The sequence below is a fragment of the Notothenia rossii genome, assembly GCF_949606895.1.
Source record: "Notothenia rossii genome assembly, chromosome: 11".
NCBI classification, from domain to species: domain Eukaryota; kingdom Metazoa; phylum Chordata; class Actinopteri; order Perciformes; family Nototheniidae; genus Notothenia; species Notothenia rossii.
The window spans coordinates 12,741,144-12,759,555 of NC_136910.1; the positions used below are offsets into that span (position 1 = coordinate 12,741,144).

The 18,412-nt window shown below is 43.9% G+C and overlaps 1 protein-coding gene across 2 annotated transcripts in view; it reads left to right on the forward strand.

Annotated features, from left to right (window-relative positions):
- The window catches only part of adkb (adenosine kinase b), a 98,132-nt gene that overhangs the window by 39,046 nt on the left and 40,674 nt on the right, over nucleotides 1–18,412 (forward strand). For both annotated transcript variants that reach the window (XM_079660349.1, XM_079660350.1), the window contains exons 5-6: nucleotides 2,567–2,739; nucleotides 6,222–6,330. In XM_079660349.1, coding sequence (XP_079516475.1) covers nucleotides 2,567–2,739; nucleotides 6,222–6,330 — 282 coding nt within the window. The remainder of the gene's footprint in view (nucleotides 1–2,566; nucleotides 2,740–6,221; nucleotides 6,331–18,412) is intronic.

Below are 18,412 nucleotides of genomic sequence, written 5' to 3' on the forward strand. Positions count from 1 at the left end.
CTTGTTTATATTGGGTTTCCCTTCCGTATCTAAACGTACCTAGAGATATGATGCTGTGGTGTCTCATGGGAATTTATTAATCTCTGGGGACCGGCGTTCTCCCTAGTTAAGTAAATATACATGAGCTGCTGTGCAAGATACAAGCTCTCAGCACCTTCTGAAAAATCTGTTACTTCAGCTTCCCTTTTCCTTCCCATCCTCATCCTCCTCCTCTCTCTCTCTCTCTCTCTCTCTCTTTAACATGCCGCCTGGGGGCAAATCTCGTCTCATCTGCTGCTTAATTTCACTGGAGCGCCCCTCAGTAATGAAGCGCCTTGATGTACATTTGCCAATTTCTGCCTCTGCCACTGCGGTATAATTGGGATGTGACTAAGCATGAATACCCAGCGCAGGGTTGGTTGACCTCTCGGCGACCCCGCGAATAGCGCTTTTGTCATAATGGAGGTATTATCTCACGTAATCTGGGAATGGAGAGGGATTGTCTGCAGGGTGCCAGGGATGAAAATGAATTGATATAACTCCCTGCTCCTGTGCACCACAGACGAGAAAAAAAGGGGGGGAAAAACCCCTGCAAGATACATTATTTTACACGATCGTGATGAAGACATTTTCTTCTTATCTATTTGCTGGTTTGTGTTTATTGGAGTAGGAGAGCAGCTTCTGGTAAAAGCAGGGGTGGGTTTGTCAGGAAGGGAGGGCGTTTTGATGCTGTGGCACCAAAGAGGATTTCTGTGCGTGTGTGTGTCAGCCTTTTCCCTGTGTGGGTGTTCTGTGTACTCATGCACATGTTAGTGTGTATGTGTGTCTGTTAATGACCCTGTAAAATGACAGCTGAGCTGGCAGTGAGAGTACAGCCGACGGTCAGGGGCAGAGAGGGGGAGGAGGTGGAGGATGCAGGAGGGTTCAGATGGAGGTGGGGGGGGGGGGTGGTGGTGGTATGGTTCCTAGGTCGGTAGCTCTACTGTGATTCACCATGCTGTCATCAGAGGGACGGGGGCCCTTAGTGGCCCTCTCTATTCCCACCTGAGAGGCCTGCAAATGGAGGGGCCGCGCTGTCATTATTTACAGCCCGCAGCTCCTAACCTTGGATTCGGAGCTCATCACGACGAAGAGAAAATCAGATAGGACTTGACGTGTACCCGAGCCAGTGACCTTGATAAGTGTGAGGTGCCTGCAGCAAGAGGTTAGGGAAGAAGAGCTTGCTTCTGTCGGCTTTTTGCTGTGGATTTGCACATGCGTGTTTGTGTAGTTCAGCCAGGTGGGGAGCACAGCTGAAATGACTGAGCCATGACTCAAGGTGACACGTGACAGGACCTACTCATGGGCCAAAATACAGCTGGCTTATATGGCATTATTACTGTACAGTTTGTTGCCTCTAGGGCTAAGAAATTAGCCAAGTCATGTATAAGTAAATTGCCAGAAAATCTATTAACTTTTACATCAAGTAAATGACCAAGCTGGTTACAGCAACTGCTAAACTAAACATACTTTTTTGTCCATCTTATATCACTTTAATACTTTTAGATTTTTAACAGCTTGTCTTACAAAAATCCAATTGTTGATAATATCACCTTGGGGAAATTATGAATTTGTCATCAAAAAACAAAAGGTTAAAAAAATTAAGCAAAGATATTTTATGATTTATTTTTTTACCAAAGAAAAATCCACAAGGTCAGGTATGCTTTGTAAATTGGCAGCCTTGGTTTGAAAAACACACCTGACCCTGAAGTAATTTGTTTTTACACGGAGATTTTTTCTTTTTATTAGATTGTTTACTTTTTCCACAAACTAGTTACCCAGAGACCAGAGGTTGGGAGTGCAAAATAACAGGGGACGGTATCTCCGGATGGGTGATGAAAATGCTTCTTTTCTTTTTTTTCACCACCGAGATGCTATTTGGTCGTGTGAAATGATTAATTTCACACATATACAGGTCATCCCCAAAAGCAGCAACATCTCATTCACAAGGGGCCCCCGTCAGCAACAAAACAGGAGGCTGCAATAAAATGAGCAAACAGCAGCACGTACTCTACGTCAATAAATCTTTGGAGGTTAAACCTGAGCGCTGTAGAATTTGAGCAGAGCCACCCCCACCCCACCCCCCCCCCCCCCCCCCCCAACACACACACCCCCACCCCCTCCTCTCATCAGGTAAAAGTCACTGAGTACATCAAGACTGTCGAGACCAAAAAAAGGAAGACGAGCAGTTCAGGAAGTGTCCTGTGGTAGCAGCGACACACTCTTTCACACACACACCGTCTGTGTTTGCATAAGTAGGATGAAGCCTTGAATTATGGGGTTTGTGTAAATAAGGAGATGAGACTGTTTTTAGCACACATGGATGCGGGAGTGCTTGGATGAGAATGGTGCCTCTATGTGCAGTGGAATTGGTCTTGGGTTGTTTACGACAGCTCGCAGCCCTCATATATCACAAGCAGTATGTTTGCTGTGAAGCTACAGTTTGTATGCCATCTGCCTGAGCTGAACTTGACCCTTCAAACAGACTTATATTTTGTAAACTGAGCCCACTGTAACTGCTGTTTTTTTTTTATTTTCTCTTTCCTAGTGGATGATCCAGGAACCCCACAAGGTGGCTACTTTCTTCGGGTGCATCGGTACCGACCGCTTTGGGGAGATCCTAAAGAAGAAGGCCGAAGAAGCCCACGTGGACGCACATTACTATGAACAGAACGAGGAGCCGACCGGTACCTGCGCCGCCTGTATCACCGGGGATAATAGGTTAGCCACCTTTCATTCCCCTCTGACCGAGAAACAACCCTCTAGCTCCTCGTCATTCTGGTTCCATCCTCAGGCAGACGGTTGACTCCTCTGGGCTGGAAGTCATAACAGGGAATCATAGCTCAGCTCACACATCAAAAGGAAAAAGAACAGCTTGAGTGTGTTTTTCCAGACCCCCACTCAGTCTCTGCCGTCCCAGTGGGTTGTCATCCATCTATAGGCTGACAGTAGCAATGTGTTAGAGATGGCTGGGCTATCCCAGCTCTCACCTGTCAGCCTTCTCGGCTGTAAAAGGGGCTTTAGCATCTCTGGCGACTCTCACGCTAGCATCACCATCAGCTCGACTGAGACAGCAGAGGTTAAAGCCTACACACACACACACACACACACACACACAAATATCATTAACAGCAAAGGCTCCACTTCATGATAGACCAGGTGTGGATCAATAACCTCCTTCTCTAAACACTCCCCCCCCACTGCATCCCTTCATCTGCTGATACTGGAGTTGTCAGTCAGTCATCGGCTGGACCTCCACCGCCCCGGGAGCGGGCCTCGCTGAATGGCCTTAGTGAGCTTGTTTGATGTGGCTCTGACACCTGAAAAGGTCAGGTGCCGTGTTCAGGGAGACGAGCCCTGCAATATTTCTTACAGGTGTTTAACAGACAGCTCAGGAGGCCAGAGGAAAGGTCGGGCAGCAGGGCCAGATTGGAAGGGTGATGGCTTTGAAGGATTGGGAGCCAGTATGTCACAGCCCCCAGGCTTTGATTAGTGCGACTCTTCAAAGAAAAAAAACCTCCCCTACTCTATCTTACGATCTGAGTTCCAATATGAGAAGCTACTGTATGTACCTTTTACATCAGTGGTTTCCAACCTAGGGGGGCGCAGCGCTATTGCAGGGGGGGGGGGGGGCGCGTGAAGCTTGGGAAGAAGTTGTAAACAAACATTGTTTGCTCGTAAAATAAATCAAATTTACACTTTTTTAACACAACCGGCGATTAAAAGAAAAGTGGAATAGCCCACGACAAGCCTTTCAGCTATAATGCCCAAATCAACAAAGTATGATGAGGCACACATCTCCCTTGACATCTAACGTGTTCGGTGCGGAGATCTCTCTTTCTCTCTCTCTCGTCTGTGTGGGGGGCGGGGCCTCACAGACTCGCTGCAGCGCCGTGCACACGCCGTTGGAGAACATAGCGTTCAAAAGTGACAATCTAATCTACAGAGCTCGATTTGGTCAATGCTCGTTTGCCTTAAGTATTTTCGCAGAAACACGAGCAATCTGTCCATCAGCTGGCCAAAAGGCATCATATTCATACGAAGAAATGCACCGTTTTCAACTTCCTTAACTCAGAGTTCTGTTGCCCCAATTACGTGTAAGGTGGGAGAAGTACTCAGATCAAGTAGGCCTACTTAAGTAAAAAGTAGTATACTGCAGGGCAGCTTCTGAATGTATTCCATGTGTAACTAAAGTCTGATTTAAGAGTTGATTATATTTCAAATCATTCATCCACATCTGTAAAGTAACTAAAGGTATTAAATACATTTAGTGGAGTAAAAGTACACCATTTACCTCTGGACTGTAGACGAGCAGATTTAAAAAGAAGCAAAAGTGGAAATACTTGGGCCTAAGTACCTCAATATAAGTACAGTACTTGAGTAAATCTACAGGTAGGCCTATGTTATGTGTGCTATCAGCCCATAATCCACAATGAATCTGTGAATTTTGTTTCTAATTTGTTTAGTTTTCCACCTAAAGAAGAACAAAAATAACCTATAACACTACTGTTAAATAACCGGGTCGATAAGCAGTACTTGTAATTGTTTCAATTAGGCCTCATTATTTCACAGTGGCACAGGATCATCTGCCAATACAAGGATTCTTTGTTCATGTTCAATCTATAATCAAATATAAGATTATAGTTGGATCTTTTATGTCTTGTTATTATTAGCAGAGAAAATGTAATGTTTGTACAACTATATACAACTAATTCTACCAATCTCGGTGGGAACCGGATTAGGGGGGGATCGAAATTATTTCCAATTTCACAACCCCCTTGTGTAATTGGAAATATTTTCCAGGTCAGGTCTCTGTCTGACTGAAAAAGGTTGGGAACCGCTGCTTTACATAATCACATTTAAGACTTTAGACAAATGTGTTTCAGTTCTTACAGATCACATTTACAATAAATCAGTCCCTGCAGGATATATACATTTTTGAGTAGCCTAAAATAACCTATTTTGCCTTTTGTGACCGTTGTCATCGTCTTTCCAGTTTGTTACCAAACATTTAATGGTCTTTCTTTGTAACTTGTTTCCACTGAATTGATTCTGTAAGGTAATCTCAACACTTTCTACTAAGCAATTAAACACTACCCACACGCTCAATAAAGCAAATGGTTAGTTGTTTGAGTCTGAATAAAAATAGTTTAGTTTCTGTATAACCTTGAATACATTTGCAAATCTTAATTTGAGTATACAAAGCAATGCAAGACAAGTTGTACGGAAATAAAGTCCCTGTCACCATAGTTACAAAGAAGTCTCATAATGGAGCTTGATGGTAGTTTAAATTCCTAAATTAATTCCTATACATAAGTTTTCTATAACATTTGCAACTTTCCTTGAGGGACTGAATGCAATATAGAATATGCCTTATGTTTCAGTTTTACCTTTTTATATAAATGATATGGTTGGTTTTAGCTGTTATTTCACAGCGCTGTGTTCAGTTAGAAAGTCATTTTGTCTGTCATGCTCGGTCCAACCTTTGAGTCCATTACCGCGGCTAGGGTCAAGTGCAGTCGTAATCCTGCTGTCATATAGCCGTCGTCATTATCACACTCTGATCAACTTAGCACACTGTTACTCTTCACTTTGATGCTAACCGCTGTGAGCAGCTTTTTCTCACCGTGCAAAGGACCGTCCTCTTCCTGGAGCAGAACCCACCTGTCATATGGACGCCTAACAGTTTTCCCCTAAGTAGCGATGATGGTTGCACTCATTTTGATGGCCGCTCATAAAGCGACAGCGTACGAGGACTGGCTAATGAGCTATGTTAAGATAATGCCACCTGCTTCACTTCCAGCTCCCACCACTCACTACTCAGCTCAATTGGTCATTTAGTAATGCATTTCTGTTGTTTTTCAATTTTGTTAGCAATGGACCAGTTTTAAAATGTGACGTGATGATATGAATAATTTGTGGCTCACTGTTGGCCTTGAAAATCCCTCTGCCTATTTTAATCTCTCCTTTTTGATGTTCCAAACAATGCTTTTTTTTTTTTTCCTGAAAGAAGGATAAATAAAGACACCCAGATGACTTTGTCACCTTGGTTCAGACATTCTAAGAAACTATTATCATCCTTTTTATATCCTCAAAGAACAAAGGAAAGTCTGGGGCCCCGAATGTTTTTAAGGAATGTTTTTGAGACAAAATTAAGATGGATGATAAGCGAGGTGGAAGATTTATGGGGTCTGTCTCCGCAGGTCCCTTGTTGCTAACCTGGCAGCGGCAAACTGCTACAAAAAGGAAAAACACCTGGACTTGGACAGCAACTGGGAGCTGGTGAAGAAAGCCAAGGTCTATTATATTGCGGTAAGTGAGACCCTCTACATTCAATATGACTGTTCCCCAACTCTATTGCCAGAAGAGGACAAAATGTTAAGAGGCTTAATTCAGGAAATGGCTCAGCGCGCCTTCTGCATTGTCAATATATTCATTCATCCTTTGTCAAGTGAAATGAGCTATGTTACCTATTGAGACAATACATCTCCATTCTCCCTATTTTACCCTCCTCTTTGTCCATGGAGCTGCTGCACAGTGTGAAATTGTTCTACATGTAATGCATTCATTCATTCCTTTTTACGTGAAGACAAGCCAACAGGTGCTTTGAAAGTGTGAAAATTGATTATTCAAGTTCATTCGGCTTTACCCCCTTCCTACACAATCTTCCCCCTACAGACAAAACACACACACACAGATTGAGGAGGACAGATGTGAGCTTAGACATTCACACACACAAAAGCTGCAGCACTGAGGTAATGTCTTTACTTACAGCTCCTGGAGTAGGATGACCTGCCATGCTCATGTTTCACTGTTTGGGATTACATTTAATTCTGGCAGATCAACATTGTCTCTGATCTCAAGTCAAGATGATAGCCTTGAAATTGCGCTGCATTCCACGTCTATAAGCGTTTCATTATCGGCATAAATCAGCATTACAGCCTGGCCATCAACATACTCCTTGGCATATTGTCCCAAGTGAAATTCACAATGGTACCCTTGTTGCCCACAAGCCTTCTAAACATGAGTGTACTGTACTCCAATAATGATGGAGGTTTCATAATTAGCCGCCCAGTGGCAGAGACAAACAACCCAACCCCCCCTCTCCCCCCCCCCCCCCCCATAAAAAAAAAAAAACGTCGGTGCTTGTGCCAAAAAGCAGATCAGTCGGTCCATCCTCCAGAGTTTGTGTGGTCTCATTTTTAGCCTCTGCTTCACATTAGCAAACACGGCACATCCTCTGCAAATTGGCAGTTGGGTTTTGCCCACATCCGACAGTGTTGCGGGGACAAGCTTCCGTGGGATTTGAGGGGGATAGAAGGGCCACAATTGGGTGTTTGTCAGTGCTCGGAATCTCAAACGTCGTTTTTCGGCGTTCCTCCCGGGCCTCTTTGTCAAAACAGGGGGATCATTCGCTTTATTAGGGTCCCATTGGCACTTCTGAAGTACTTAGCCAGATACACAGCCACAGCTATTCCCACTTAATACTGTGTGGCGTGTCTAGACCGGTGTTCACTAAGGCCTCCTCTCTCCATTAACCTTGTCGAGAGCACTCAGATGTATTTACCCAATTTACAGCCAGATTGTACATTTCTCCCTCTCTCTCTCTCTCTGACTCTCACTCTACCAACCTCTGCTGTGTATTAATGCGCTTTGTTGATTTTTATTAAACGACTGCTGGGCGGTGTTCGCAGGCTTGTACCATCTAATCTGTAAATGTAATCACAGAAACGGCGCGCATGTGTGTATGTTTGCATGTTATTTAGCTCGCACGTGCGTCCGTGTTTGTTAGAGCATGTGTGTTAAAGAGGTGATTGATGATTCCTGGCAGAGGCTCTCAAGGTGCCTGCTACTATGTGGTGTGATTGGATGAAAACAGAATTATTAGAGGGCTCTTGCAGCCAGTCTGGCTCATCCAGCAGCAGCGGCGAGGCTGGTGGCAGACGCAGAGCAGGGAGGCAGCACTGCCATTTCTCACAAAGAGAGAGAATGTTGAACTCCTGCCAAATGTTTGGTGGCAGGCTGTTGCTAGGAAATCTGGGTCCTTAGGCAAATCATTGCACAAAGACCAATAACAAAGGCGTGAGGGGGAAGAAGGAATGGCTAAACGCATTTCAGGCAGAGGATATCTCTCTTTTTGTGGAATGCCATTGCTGCTGCAGTGATGTTTACAGTTATTTCTTTCCCCGACGATTGTAAACATCAGAAATGGAGGGTGATGTGTTGTGTAAAGGGGAGATGAGTGACTCTAATTGGTGGGGGTGATGTGTGCGTGCTGGCCCAGTTAGCCTCTTCTCCCCCCCTCCTTCCCTTCCCTTCACTCTCTCTTTCCTTCCATTCCCATCCCCCTTGGCCCTCTATGGACACCCTCCTCTCCTTTTGCTGTCTCCTCTGCCCCCCCCCCCCCCCCCCCCCCCTCTCTTTCTCCAGTCTCCCAGACACACATACACTTGCTGCTAAACACACACAGCATGCACGTACACATTCTGCAGCATACCACTGGCTTGTTTTTCTTACCACTGAGCGCTTTGCCCTGTAATTTGATCTCCACTGCTTGATGCATCCTCCTCGATGCCACTTTGAATTAACCTATGGCTCCACAGCTCTCCTTAGCCCCAGCTAATAAAATGGCCTTTCCTAACTTAAGCCATTTACATTCAGGGAAGAATAGCAAGCACTTGGTCCATCAGTTGGTCATGCACCAGGCAAGAAGCAGAAATGAAGGAGAGGGGAGACGAACAAGACAATTGACTGTGAAAAGGCCTGTTAATGACTGGGCACAGATGGTCCGAAATAACCCAAGGATAGACGGAGGAGACACTCGCCTCTGCCAACTGGCCTCATACACAAAACTCACCCAATGAGACACAAGCTGCAGAGCTGTTAGGTCACAAACCTGATCACAGCTGTGGACGCTGTTCGTTTACGCCCCTCAGCTAATGGCGCTATCGCTGTTAGCCTGAGAGGTTAGCCACGCCCGAGGAAAACAGCTAGCCCACCTTCTTTTCAAGCAGCGCAGCAACTTGAAGTAGAATGCCTCACACTGTTAACACTGGCACACTGAATATAGCATTAATTGGCAGTTTTATTCTTGCCCTCACTGCAGGGGAAAGCTGAGTTCAGCTTCAGTCACCGTAGCATAATATGCAAGAAAAGGAGGCGAAGGGGAGGGCAAAAGCAGCAGCAGTGGGGGGGGGGGAGCGCAATACTGGCACCACAAGCAGCAAGTCAGCCTGCTTAAACTCCAGAGTGGCACACACATATATATTTACACACACACATATATATTTATATATACACACACACACATTCACATTGTTACTCTGCCCAAACAGCCCCTGCAATTTGCAGCCAAAAAAGTAAAGGGAGAGGTTTTCCCACACACAACTAACTGACATCTCCTCGGCCAGCCGAAGGGCTGATTAGCACAGAGGTGACTGCGGCTGTGTGTCTGTCCAACTCAGAGGACCACTCTGTCCTCACGCTGACCTTGAGCTTCCTCTCCCTTTCTTCCTCTGTCCTTTCCTACCCTTCGCTTTCCTTCCACTCTACCTCTCACCACTGCTCTTTATCTCCAACATTTCTCCCTTCCTCTGCCTCCAACTCTTCCCTCCCTTCACCCTCTCCTTTTCTGTCTTTTTCTCACTTTCCTCTGTACTGCACCACTCTGCACTGCCCCTGTCCTTCCACATAGCCAGGGAGGGATCACGAGGCAAAATGCAGGCTGTGGAGAGAAAGAGGGAGGGAAGAGAAGTGGAGGGGGGAGAAAAAAACTGGCAGGCTCCCCCTTTGTCTGCAGGCGATCAGTTACAGTCTTGGTTGCCGATGAAATTTAATCCCCACCGCATTTACATGCCAAGTTTGACTTCTGGCAAGCCTTATTAAATAGATTTGTAAATCATTTCATCTTGATTAAAATCTGTTCTCAAGGGATCAACATTTTTTTCGCCTTGCTTGTGTTTTGTTATGTGCACAATCTGTGCCCACTGGTGTTAAAATTTGAAAGTCAACCCTTGTTGGTGTTATTCTTTCTGTGCGAGTGAGTGTGAGCAGTAGGTTTAGGGGACAAAGAGCGATGGGTGCCAACTCCCGTCCGTCACCGGCCAAGCCACTGTGTCAGCATGTCTCCCATCTCTGGAGGTCATGTTGGTGGGCAGGCAACGTCTATGATGTGTATTCCCTTTATTAGGCTGACACCACAACGTCTTTAGCATGGAACAATGTCATTTCAAATTGTGTCTAATCAGATGGCATTTTGTAATTGCCAGCAAGCATCTTATGAATATGAATTCATAATTGTTCAATTACAAGCCGACTGCATCATATTTATTGGCTTTTTTTTTTTTTTTTTTTTTCTCCCGCTGGTCTGGGCCAATTATAGGATTTAAATCTTGAGGCAATCAAGTGATAAGGGTGAGGCGTTTAGTGTTTGCTGTCACTATATAATTCTCTCGAATGTTAAACATGCATCTGGGAGGGCTGTATTTGTCAGAAGGCTGTGCGTGGAGGTGCACCTGCCTAATTGAGTGGTAATGAGCTGTCAGGAGTGTGGGCTTGGTGATTGGCTCTTGGCGGGGCGTCCCGTGCCAGTGGGATGTATGGGCTGGCCCGGCCCTGCAGGAGGAGCAGCCAGCCCCACAACGCTGCATGCCTGAGTGGGCGGAGCGAGGTAAATTAGGGTGGAGAGGCCAAACGGTGCTGACTGCCGAGACATCCTGTGGCTTTCACCCGTCTGTGAGATTTATTTAGGTTGCTTACAATTATCCCTACTCCTGATCTGGTTTTTACTACTGCATCTCTGAGGGGGAAGAGGATTTCAGATGTTTTGCTTCTGTAAAAATAGCAATACTGCAATATAAACAAACTTAATAAGAAGTAAAAGTCTTGCATTTCATATTTGCTTAATTTAATGTGATTATTTTTTGTTTGTGATTTTTAGTTTATTTTTTCAATTTCAATTCAGTCCTGGCTTATTCCGAAATCACTTTGTATTTACTTTATCAGGCACTGTATATTCTCATCAGATGTAAAGGTGCTTTTTATGTAGATTGTTATATCATTATAAATGCATTGATTAGATTATTATTATTACTGATTATTTGAGTTGGTATCGGGATAGGTTGAAGCCATCTTAGACTACATTAAAAACTAATTTGGGTCTGTTCCAATACATCACATTTGATAAGACTATCATTAGGATTCATCTGAAATCTTAAGCCTCATAACAACTTGTAATAGAGTCGGAGGAAGTTGAGGGAAACATACCGTCTTTCACTTTGAAATACAGTGGAGTTGTATGAAGTATTAAGCAGCAATAACATTCAAATACTTCCGAAAAGTACAGGCACTTTGTACTTGGTTAGTTCTCCCAACTGTTGATTGTTCCCCTTTTTAAACTACAGTGCTTTGGCGAAAGCAAATATGTTGGAGATTGTTGTGCACAAAGTTTACAGGATGTCAAGGTTCATCTCATGTTGTTCTTAAGGACGAGAAGTTCTCATCATACCGAAAGGCATCTATTCTGGTTTAGGTTTGTGATTTATTCTTTATTTATTTATCTTTTGTAAGAAGTGTGTGTGGAAATACTTAAAAGTTGGCATGGCTGTGCTGGTTTTTATTTTGGGAGGCTTTATTTCTAGCATCCTAATTTGAACAACAATGGGGAAAAAATGCTTTAATCCACTGCATCTTGAGTAATTGCCTCTTGGGGGGGGCACATTTTTTGGACTTTGGCTGTTATCCAGGCTACAGTCTATATTACTCTACCAGCATGCAGTGACTCTCTCCTTGTACACCCACGTTACCTTGTAAAAACCGTTTCCCTTCCTCAGCAGGGAAAATACCATGTCCTTTCACCCTGGATTACTTTGTGCATCTGCTCCACCGGCAACACGTCTGTTTTCCTCTGCCTTGCCTTAAAAAGGATGAAATAGTTCAGACTTAATGATATTTCTACTTTTTCATCACCTTGTCCCTTTGCTCCCCCTGCATCAAAGCCCTTGCTGTGTGCTTTTTTTTATTCATGAGATCGAGTTGTGAAACGCAGAATAATGTTTCACTCCTATACTGGGATGTTGTAGCCATTTGTGTGAGTTCCATGGCTTAATTGAATAGACTGAGTAATTATTTGTCAAGTAATGCTGAGCAGAAAATAAATAGCCACTTTGCGGCTGTGAATTGTGCCTGATGGCCATGTGTTGATACTCTCACCAGGGAGAGTAAAAACCTGCTCTACTGGCTAAGTATCTGATTAAGATTCACATGATGATGAAACCACAGACGCTTTAGGATAGTGTGTCTCCTGGGCAAAGATAGTGAGTAGAGTTAAGTGTCGGACACTGTTATATTATCACGTAGGAACATAAAGCCTCGACTGAATAAATATCGCCAAAATATTCTCCTCACCACAAACCATTTGCAACACGCGGGTCAGCTTAACAGTTTCGGAAAGTGATCTACAAAGGCTCACCACAGATGTGCATCTCTGTGCAGCAGATGCTGGACACTGTTCTCTGAGAATCGTTTCCTTCTGCAAGGTTTGATTTTTCCCTTTTATGTCGCTGTAGCTTGTTTATAGTCCATAATAAGCCTGTGCATATCTTCCTTCTGCCAGTTTGGCCTTGATCCATTGTAAACTGCCAGTCATTTTTCTCTATCATCCTTTTCAAAAGAGACTAATGACTTCTAAGGATAATATAACAATTTATAATGATTGTGATCGTTCATTCATTTTAGTTATAAGTCTCAAGATATTCACTACAGTATATCACACCTCAATTGTATTACTATTAATGGCCAGCCAACACAAGTTTCTACTCTGATGAGAAAAAAAAAAAAGTGCAAACACAAAAAGTTGTGTTCATGGGGTGTTATATGCGGGACTATTTTTTGGCCAGGAGCAGTGAGGGGTGTCAAGGCAGGTTGCCTGGCAACCAAACAATAATGAGAAGTCTAACAAAAAGTCCTTACGCCCCGCAAGAAATTGCCCTCCACCTCACTACGACTTGTTTTACAAACGTTGTTTTCACACTGATTAAACAAACAACATTTGGAAAACAGGCAGCTGTGGCCGTGCTCTGTTTTCCTCCTCCTCCTGGTCTTTATGCTAAGTTAAGCTAACGATCTGTAGCTTGCCGTTCAATGACCATAACAAACTTCTGATCCAGCTCTTTGCAATAGAGCAAAAAAGCTTATTTTCCAAAACATTTAAGGAGAACTAGTGAAGCATTTTGAATAATATGTATCTGAAAATGCTACGATTCATTGTTAGGTCCATAATAGAAAAAATCCTCACTAGTTCCCAGAGCTCAAGGACACCAACAATATTAAGAGATTCAACTAACAAAGAATACTAAAAAAAAATAAAAAAGCAGCGAAACATCAAGTTTGAAAGGCTGTAACCAGAGGATGTGTAGAACGCGTACTAGTAAAATCTATCATTATTGATTATGCCAAAAATAGTTTCACTACAGCATAAACCTGCTTCTTGTCTGTTTCGGATGTCTTGGGTTAGCACATGCAGTGGGAAAGTGTTTATTTTTCATACATGGTCCCACTCAGACATCGGCTAGTACTCTGACCTTATCTATTGTTTCTCAAGTGTATATTGTAAGCAGCTTTGGAGGCTTTATAGAGATTTAGCCTGCAGGGATGCCGTTGCTCTGGTGGAACATTTGGACCTCTGGCAAGTGTCAGATTTTCAGCAGCACATTAAATCTCTTAACCCAGTTCTTTTTCCCCCCCTCCCCTTCCTCTCTCTGTCTCACTCTTCCTCTTTCCATCTCTCCTTCCCATGCTAACAAGCTGGCTGTGATTTTTTTTTTCATGTGTGGCGTCGTTAGCCTCCGCCATTTTTTTCATTTTATTTTCCCCGGCATCTAAACTGTTGTGCCAGCGGTGAGCCTGGTGCCTGTGCCCTGAGGGGACAGGGAGTGGAAATGCAGCCAGAGCAGCTGCACATCCAGCCTGAGCGGGCAAAGTCCTCCAGCCTCACTGTGATGGGGAGGCCAGAGCCACTTTGATTAGCATGTCCATCCTTATTGGCCAGCTTGAATGTCATGCACCGGGAGCCCAGTTGTCTAATGCTTTGGCTGGCCAACGGTGCCGCTCGCTGCTATTACTGATAGGGCGGCTTGTTCCAGCGTGGGGGAGAGGCCAGGGACAGTGCTAGAGTGCCAAATGATTGTCCTCGGGTAAATAAAAAGCAGACATCTTCCTTTTTGATGTTCCTTATGTGCGTGCCTTATTTTCCGATGCTGTGGCGCAATCACATTTGAAAGCATTTTGGGCTGCCTACATAACAAGGGGGAACCAATCAAAACAATAACTGTGGTTCCTTTTGACAAAGCCCTTGGCTCACAATTGTCAGAAGATGTAAGCTGACTCATCCACACAAGAAGGGCATGTATCCCTGGGAGCGAGGGGCGAAAAGCTATGATGAATCTTCCCCTCTGTGCTCTCCTCTCTCCACTGAGCCTGCATGGATTAATTACATGACTAGTAGCTAGTTTGGTCCCATTATTTATTTTTTCTAATGAATAATTGTATTCTCCCTCGCTGCCTAGATTTTATTCTGCTCAGGACTTTTCGTCTTCACCCCGTGGAAATAAGAATGCATTGATTATTTTCCATCTAGCAAATATCCCACCAACTGAGGAATAACATGCCTTTCCCCTAATTGGTTTGTTTATCTTGAGCAACAGACTCTGGGTTTGTTTGGACTCTGGCTGGCATCCACACACTGCACCGCTCCTCAGCATGATTACTCACCTTGGGAGGAGGCTGCTGGAGCAAGGTTGATGTTCCCCGCATAGACATCAGGCTGTCATTCTCCCCGCTTATGTGACATCATTTGCCAAGACAGATTTGTTACAGGAAAAATAAATTCAGGCCTAAAAAGGGATTGATTTAAGGACAGGCTGCAAGTGGAAAAAGGCGACAGGAGGGATGGGGGCTCCCAGACACATTTCACCACTCAGAGGGCTCGGGCCGGATCCAAACAAGCTGCCAACAGAAGATGGATTCTGGCTTCATGTATAATTGATAAACTGTATGTTCTAGGTGTCAGCTTTAAAGAGGGAGCTAGGACTATATCAGGAAGCTATTTTTCCTCTCTGAGGCGAGCATCATTTTTATTTTGTCCTCCCCCGTTCTCTGGCTTATCTTCTCAGTTCAGAAAGCCCCGTTGAAAATTATCGTTTTCTTTGAAGGCGACGTTCGGGAAGTGCAGCTTTAAAAGCACATCCTGTTCCTGCGCCTATTAAGAGTGCTAGTCCAGGGCAGATAGCCATCTGCAAAGTTGACTGTACGTCCTGAGTTATCAGGATTAGCCATCTCACTCTTGCACCTAGCACATTAATATTAGCTATGGGGGACTCTATCCTGCTGAAAGCAGCGTAAAAGGATTAATGCAGCGCTTATCCTTTTGGAAATAACGCCCTTTATTGAGCGGATTTGACACTGTAAAGGCTAATGATGACATTGAATGGAGCAAGAATAAGTAATGGCGCATCATCCTGTGTCATGCAGCCAGAATGTCGCTATTTGCATTCTGACGGCTCAAACTGTATTGATTTTGCTGAAGGCGTTCGGTTGTTTTTCTTCTGCAGAAGTAAGAAAGTGTTACTCAATCATCAACGTCCTGTAGCTAATGACAGTCCTCTCCCTGCAGGCCCAATGACACGCTTCCTTCATTGTCATATTGTATGCTCAGATCTCACCTCTGAGCTCTTTGAGCTGCAGCAATTACTGTACATGAAACACAATATGCCAGCATTCCCCCCCCCCCCCTCCTGTCTGTCATGCACATACTGTGGGGTTAATGTGCCTTTGCCCACTCACTTCAATAGGAGCTCATTTGAATCCTGCCGGTCACATCTTTGAGTGGTAGCAGTACAGTTTGTTCCATAAAGGCTCGACTATTTCATTATATATAATTTTCCTTTCACATAATATAATAGCAGGGAGAAGCAGTTTTCTTTTGTCTTTTTTTGTACTGGATTATACAAAAAGTGTCCTTGTTCTGAATGAATTTCATTTGTTTTAATATCCCCCCTATTTACCTACCTATTTACTTTATTCAAATGTGCTGGATCCCGCCACACAATACATGTAAATAAACGTGTTTAGGATATGGTGGCATGTAGAGTTGTGAGTGCTAAACCCATGGTAACGCTAAAGCATATTCCAGGACCCTAACCTTGCTCCGAGGCCATACTCACCATGACATTATTTTAGGAGCCACAAAACAAATAACACAATTTTTCAATCATGTCAGACAACTAAGATGGCCTAAAAGCCAAAGTCACTATCTATAGCGGAGTAAAAAAAGAAGACCTGCTCACTATGTAGACATGAAAGGCTCATTCTGAGTTAACAAAAACACCACGGCCGTGATTAAACACTAATGAAAACATATTCTATTCCATCCCTGCTAATAGATCCCCCTAGATGCAACACACTGTCCCTTTAAATCAAGCTAACATGATTGTAATTCAGTGGGAGAGAGTCTCCTTGACCCCCTAACATGATTTGATTATAAAGAGGTTAAACAACTGTTATAATAAATCTGTCAAATCTTTAATAAGATGTGCCATTTTGTATCGGGCATTATAACACTGAGGTGGCGGACAAGTGGCCATCAGGGCCACCTGAGAACATTCACTCTGTTCTTTCTGCTAAATTGCCGCTTCCCCTAGGTGTTTTATTTTAGCAAGAAAGATAGTAACCTTATCAATCACGGCTGCTTCCCTCTCTCCCAAGGACTTGTGGTGATATGTTCCAAGTACTCTCTCCTTTAGAGCTTTTAATGGGAATATTGCATGCTCATTTCAGCAATGCCTCCCTGTTTCTTAATGAGCTGATAAAGCCACAATTATGGAAGCAAATCCTGATTTCTGATTTGCATTACCGACTCTTGTATAACCACACACGGCGGAAACGTACATGATTGCGGTGCTGAGATGTTAGCCTGGCTTTCCTGATACTTACATGGTGTGTGTGTGTTGATGTGCATGTGTAGTGACACCGGAGATGGAAAGATTAGATTAGATACAGTAGATGCTGCACGACTCCGGCCGTTTGTGCGTAGAATGTGATTTAGTTGTGAGGTTTGAGACGGGCTGTGAAGCTGCTCTGGGTCCTGTGATGGGTGAGAGGACAGACTGACAGTGACAGTGGGGTGGTAATGGCTCTGAATGAGGAGGAATGGCCCCTCACCCAGTGGCACAGCAGCTTTGTCCAAATACACTGCAAAATGAATTCTTCTCTACACCTGTGTGAAGTTTTATCTCCTCCACAGAACTTGAAATCGAGGCTATTTATAGCTTCGGCAATCTGAGGAGGAATGGTGAAAGAAACGGAAAAACGCTACCCTTAAAGAAACCCAGCCTTCACTTTTATTAAGTATCATTAGCTGCAGCAACGCCACAGCCCATCAGATGTTAAGACATCAGTGGAAGTACAACAACAAATGAGAGGATGTTCACATTTGCAGTTCTTTTTTTTTTTAACAGGACCCCAAACAGATAGCCAAGAGGGAGTCGCTTGGCTGATCAAAGGCGACCTTTGGACGTGTGATCAGAGTTGTGGGAATATCAGTACGAGTGCTCTTGCATGTGATTTCCCGGGTTTGTTTTCATACATTTGCCTCTCTGGCCCTCGGTGCCCGTTTTCGTCTCTGAAACTGAAACATCATGTCTACAATTTTGACTGGGGAGCTCTGCAGTTCATGAAAAATGCATTCACTCGCTCTTCTTCTAACTCTCGCCTCTGATACTCTTGTCATAACATATCCATGTCATGTCAGTGTGTGTGTATTAATTATGTAGCAGGCGCAGTTGAGGAGACGCATCTCTCTCTATATATATATATATATATATATATATATATATATAATTGACCCGTTGTTGGGAAATATAAATAAGACTTAATTAAGGATGAGAAGACGCTTTAATGTTTAGCCCTGTGAGTAAATACTTCTTAGCTAGTGTTTACGTTTTTTTCTTTTCTTCCTGCCTCTCTCTGGCTCCATTTTATTCTCAGAGTCAAACTCTACTCAACCGTTGTGGTCACTTTTTTTCCGGTTCAACTGAGGTGTTTGACCCCAGTCATCCTGTCTGGGTCCAGCCCATTTCTTTGTCTGCAGTAGCACCCTTTTGGTGGTGTACCAAATTGCAAATGTAATTTATTGATTTGCAAGCAGAATTATGCATGAGTAAGAGGTCATGTTGTAATATGAAATTGCTCGGCACACATGCCAGATCCTGTTTTGGATTTGTAAGTCCTCTCTGTGCTTTATTCTTATGGAACTCTTGAATATATTCTCCCCACCAAATGAATATCAGGAGGCATCAGATGGATGGTTCCTCTTGAAATGCAGCCGTTTCCCTCCGGT